Source organism: Gossypium raimondii, chromosome 7 (assembly GCF_025698545.1).
Source record: "Gossypium raimondii isolate GPD5lz chromosome 7, ASM2569854v1, whole genome shotgun sequence".
NCBI lineage: Eukaryota > Viridiplantae > Streptophyta > Magnoliopsida > Malvales > Malvaceae > Gossypium > Gossypium raimondii.
Window position 1 is genome coordinate 45,793,826 of NC_068571.1, and position 5,167 is coordinate 45,798,992.

General features: G+C 33.9%; 1 protein-coding gene across 5 annotated transcripts; it reads left to right on the forward strand.

Moving 5' to 3' along the window:
- The first annotated feature begins 294 nt into the window (after positions 1–294).
- Positions 295–3,549, forward strand: LOC105788003 (L-Ala-D/L-amino acid epimerase). 5 transcript variants are annotated; one of them, XM_012614677.2, is made up of 7 exons: positions 296–1,005; positions 1,080–1,190; positions 1,277–1,493; positions 1,590–1,923; positions 2,054–2,115; positions 2,212–2,284; positions 3,205–3,549. In XM_012614677.2, coding segments are annotated over exons 1-7 (1,275 nt in total). In that variant the 5' UTR covers positions 296–528; the 3' UTR covers positions 3,206–3,549. The 5 variants fall into 5 exon arrangements, with proteins under 5 accessions (XP_012470124.1, XP_052489750.1, XP_012470131.1 ...); XM_052633791.1 differs by having other exon boundaries at positions 2,054–2,107; XM_012614670.2 differs by lacking the exon at positions 2,212–2,284 and having other exon boundaries at positions 295–1,005.
- Positions 3,550–5,167: the final 1,618 nt, after the last annotated feature.

The following is a 5,167-nucleotide window of genomic DNA, read 5'->3' on the forward strand; positions in this document are numbered from 1 at the left end:
CCAATAAACTCGATTCATTTTTAATCATAAAAAAATCATGAAAGAAAATGATGTTGTAAATAGATGGCAATTAATGTACCAAGGAGAACATATAATGATCACAATGCAGAACAAATTTAGGAAGAGAAGCAATATAGGTTCGAATTTTGTATTTTTTTATTCGAAAAATGCATAATAAATCATTAAAATAATGTTTTTAGTTAATAGAATTAGTTGGTTAAATGAGTGAATTCCAAAGTGAATATGAAAATTGAAAATCAGGGGTGGTAATATTTTTAGCTAATGTATATTTGATTAGAACAAGAAAAGTGAGGAGGTGGCCGGCGAGAACTGTCCAAACACATGTATCCATCCAAGTCCAAACTCATGGAAACTGACAAGCTCAATTTAAAATAAGCATTTCATTTCAACTACTTTTACCATGTTGATCAAACAAAACCCTTTTGGAACAGTAATCATCTGCAATGGTTATGGTGGCTTCTGAAGTCCTCAAACCAATCCAAGTCTCTCAAAACAAAACCCCAGGAAATGTTGTCTCAATTCGCCCTTTCTTTTTTCGGTAAATCCCCTTTAAATTCCTCAAAACCCCATGAACCCCTCAAATTCCAGCTCCCCCTTTCCAATCTGTATGTCAAGAATTCAATGAAGGCCCCTGTTACTTCTTCTTCATCAAATTTTGGGTTCAAGGAATTGTTGGAAACTTTCACGGTGGAAGTTCAGAAAGCTGAGAACAAACCCCTAAATGTTCCTTTGATTGCTCCTTTCACCATAGCCACTTCTAGGCTTGATAAAGTGGAGAACGTGGCAATCAGGATCGAGTTGAAAAATGGATGTGTTGGTTGGGGTGAGGCTCCAATTCTGCCTTTTGTTACTGCAGAGGATCAACCTACTGCTATGGCTAAAGCCAAGGGGGCCTGTGACATGCTCAAGAATTGTTCTTTCTTGACTCTTGAGGCAGTGCTGGGGGAGATTGGTGATCTTTTACCTGGCCATCAGTTTGCTTCAGTAAGTTTTTTTTAGTCCTCTCTATGTTTTTGGTTGTTCTTTATATGTTAATTAGATTGTTCTTGCATCTGAAGGTTAGGGCTGGAATTGAGATGGCATTGATTGATGCAGTTGCTAAGAGCATTGGTCTACCCCTGTGGAGATTATTTGGTGGAGCTTTAAATACAATAATCACTGATATAACAGTTCAGTTTCTCTCCCTTCATTGTTTTTCTGTTTCTTACATAATTGTTATTTTCAATCTGTCAGCTTCAGCCCTCTATATGTGCAGATTCCTATTGTTTCCCCGGCTGAAGCTGCTGCATTAGCTTCAAAGTATCACAAACAAGGATTCAAAACTTTGAAGCTTAAGGTAGGAAAGAACCTGAAAGCTGACATTGAAGTTTTACAAGCAATTCGTGCCGCTCACCCTGATTGTTCATTCATCTTGGATGCTAATGAGGGATATAAACCTGAGGAGGCTATTGAAGTTCTTGAAAAATTACATGGTAGAGAATGTATGATAGAAAATATAAGATTCTGCACAATGTGTATTACCTATTGTGAACTATCTTAAGGCTTTATTGTTTTTCTTTTCACTACAGAAATGGGAGTGACTCCTGTTCTTTTTGAACAGCCAGTTCATAGAGATGATTGGGAAGGTCTTGGTCGTGTTACTCATTTTGCAAAAAGCAAATATGGGGTATCTGTTGCAGCGGACGAGAGCTGTCGGAGTTTAGCTGATGTTAAGAAAATAGTGAAGGGAGAGCTTGCGGATGTTGTTAACATTAAGCTTGCTAAAGTTGGAGTCCTTGGTGCTCTTGAAATTATTGATTTGGCTAGGGCATCGGGACTGGATCTCATGATTGGTGGTATGGTGGAAACCAGGTTGGCCATGGGCTTTGCTGGTCATCTTGCTGCTGGCCTTGGATGTTTCAAGTGAGTATCATCATCCTTGTTAAAGAAATGACAACCATAGCTCGCCAATGTTATATATCAGCTTCCATGAATGTGACTAGCATTTTAATGTAATTTGTTTCAAGTTTTAACTTGAAGACATGGTGTGCAGATTTGTTGATTTGGATACTCCCCTTCTCTTGTCTGAAGATCCGGTTCTTGAAGGGTATGAAGGTATTCTACTCTTGAAGCTGACAGTGTGTGTTTGGTTCGTCTGGTTTCTATGGTAATAAATTTGATATTTGACTATGTTTTATTTCTTGTGACTAGTTCATGGAGCTATTTACAAATTCACAAATGCTAGAGGCCAGGGTAGTTTCCTTCATTGGGAAAATATTGAATGGTAGGCCCCTAGTTTACCTCCTAATTTGTTGTAGGATGTGCTGGAAACCCAGCAAGCTATAACTTATTGCTGACGTTAGCTTAGAGGTCATTGATGGCTCATTTTTGTTGATTGAAAGCCTACTGACCATTAAACTGGAAGTTAAAGACTCAATCATCATGAAACTAGCAACCATAAAAGACAAAAACTTGAGTTTTGGTGGAGGTCAACTATTTCTAACTCAAATATATTTTAGATATTTTAAACTTATCTTTAATTCAATTACATTCTTTATTTAAAGCAAATTGATTATTATTATGTAAAAAAAATTAGCAATAAAGAAAAAACTTGATGAAACAAAAATTAAAGGAAACAAAAAGGAAATATTGTAGAAGAGATGGTATTGAAAATAAACTTACCTTAATAGTTTGAAAAACACATGCAGTCTTTGTTGAATAATGGAACCAATGTTAAAATACCAATAAGCAAACTAATATTTGTTCGAACTTCAGTCTAAAAATACTCTCATGAAGATGCTGTTTTGAATATACATAAGTGTTGATTATTGAAGATGATGTTTTCTCTAATAAAATACTTACTTCTATCCATGACCCCCCAACCCTTAAATCAAAGGAAAAAATTTGCTTAAGTGCATTCAAACCTACACCCTCTTAGTTGTTCAATAACAATGGTGTGTACTGAGCTAAAGCCTACTCTGAATAGAGATGGTTTTAAACAGTTGTGAGAAAGAGGTTTCAAGGAAAGAACTTTTTCACCAAAAAAAACCTCTAGAGAATTGAGTTTGTTGCTTGTTCTGGCCTACTTTTGTTATTGTAGGGAGATATATATAATTTCATGAAAACAAATAATTGATCTCTGAGACAATGTTTTAGTGAGTAAAAACAAAGTATGCATAGTAACAATGTCATTTTGACTTGCAGAAGTTATATACATTTGGTTGGCTGGTGAATGTTGGAATTCTGAATCAGACTGGTTCGTTAAAGTGGCAAGGCAGACCCTTCCTCCAGGTAAAAGTAGCGAATGTGTGCAATTTAGATGCTTGTAAGTTGGAACTTTTTGGTTTTAGGGAAGGATTTTATATTGTGATTTACATGTGGTTAGATTGCCCACTTAATATGGAACTTTTAACTATTTTAGAATTCCCATTGTAAGGGAGGCGCTATTACTCTCTTAAGGGCTACTGGCTTTGCTCAAACTCTTCAACTTTTGGAAGCTTTGCCAAATCAATCACACATAACATCCATATCCGCCTGCCTTGGATTCAATCATACTACTCAGTTTTAAGAATCAGACCTGTGATCTAACCAGCCAGACTTCTAGTTCTCAATTCAACCAGTTCCATCTCGTTTGATTAAATAATTCATTAAAAAATTCATAAAAATTAAAAAATATTAAAAAAATAGAGAAAATTTGTTCAACCGATTCAATCGACTTTTCAGTCTAGTTCAACCAGTTTGTATTGGTTCGCGAAGGAACCGGTCTAACCCCTCTAATCAGACCAGTTTATCGACTAATTCTTAGTCCAACCGGTTAGTATAATCCGGTTCAAACAACGTCACCCAATTTAGGTGAATAGTTTGTCCTCGACTCAACCTAACCACTAGAGTGTTGTTAAGGCACGCCTTGCATAATGACTTATTTAGCCTTTCAATTTTATGAAAAAAAATTATTTTAACTTTTAATTTAATTTTTCGTCTCTTTTAGCTTTTGCACTTGCATTATTTGTCAAATCACTAAAAATAGAAAAAAAAATTTGACATAAGTTAATTATTTTTAAAAAATTTAAAAAACATGTTTTTTATAATTTTTTAAAATAAATTTCTATTTTTTCAATTTTAAATTTTAAAAATTAATTAATTGTTAACGTGGCAATCGGTAAAGTTAACAAACTTGTTAAGTTTTCAATTCATTTTGGGTGATTTGACAAATAGTATAAGTTTTAAGGGTTAAAAAGGCAAAAAATTAGATGGAGAGATAAAATAATTTTTTGTTGAAGGATCAAATAAATCTTTATGCTAAAAATAATTTGTCTGACTTAATTTCTCTTTAATTTATTTATTTTTTCATTGTTTTCATTTTATATACCTTTACTAGCAAGATAAAGAGATAATATCAAACATATGGGCATTAACAACAATCATGAAAAAATTGAGCATTTAACTCATGACTGAAGTACATATAGACGGTCACACAAGTTGTTATATCAATGTCGTTAAAATTTTAATAGATCAGTTAGTTTCGCATCCAATAAAAATACAATTTGAAGGTTGAAGACTAAAGTGACAAAATGATTAAACATTAATAATTAAATTTATCATTATACATTTGTGTAATTGGATAATGTTTTCTGTAAATACACAAAACCTTACAAAAGTTGTAATAATTTGTGTAGTTGATTAATTAAACAAGATATAAAAATATATAATAACTTGTAATTGGAGTGCTCATTCTAAGAGGCCACCTTAAAACTCCTCATCATGAGGTCGAGTTAGATAATGTACAAACTCTTCAATTTATCATGGTTTCACTTGTTCAAATATTTCGAGGCATTCTCACTCTATGAATTCAACCGGCAAAAAAGTTAAAAGACAAAGCTCCGATTAAAGACAACACTAAACTTTAAAAATGTGCATAACACTCAACACCATCCCTCTCGATTTGTTCCAATACTCTTATCAAACCAAGCATGAAGGTTGAAGGCTGAAGTACAATGTGCTTTTCTTCTTCCCACGATCTGACTTCTTAGCTGCAGCAAAGGTTCAAGCTGAAGTGCCATATTGAAGGTGGTAATATCAGTCATAATTAAAGTACTTAGTTCTTGTATTTCAACAATCGGGTCATCAAACATGAATGACCTTTTCAGCCACTGGCTGAAACAATTAC

Bases quoted from the DNA above. Each gene is read 5' to 3' on its own strand.
- LOC105788003 (XM_012614670.2), top strand. From the start codon at position 529: ATGTTGTCTCAATTCGCCCTTTCTTTTTTCGGTAAATCCCCTTTAAAT. The intron at 1,006-1,079 runs GTAAGTTTTTTT...TTGCATCTGAAG, and splicing joins CTGGCCATCAGTTTGCTTCA to GTTAGGGCTGGAATTGAGAT. The intron at 1,191-1,276 runs GTTCAGTTTCTC...CTATATGTGCAG, and splicing joins CAATAATCACTGATATAACA to ATTCCTATTGTTTCCCCGGC.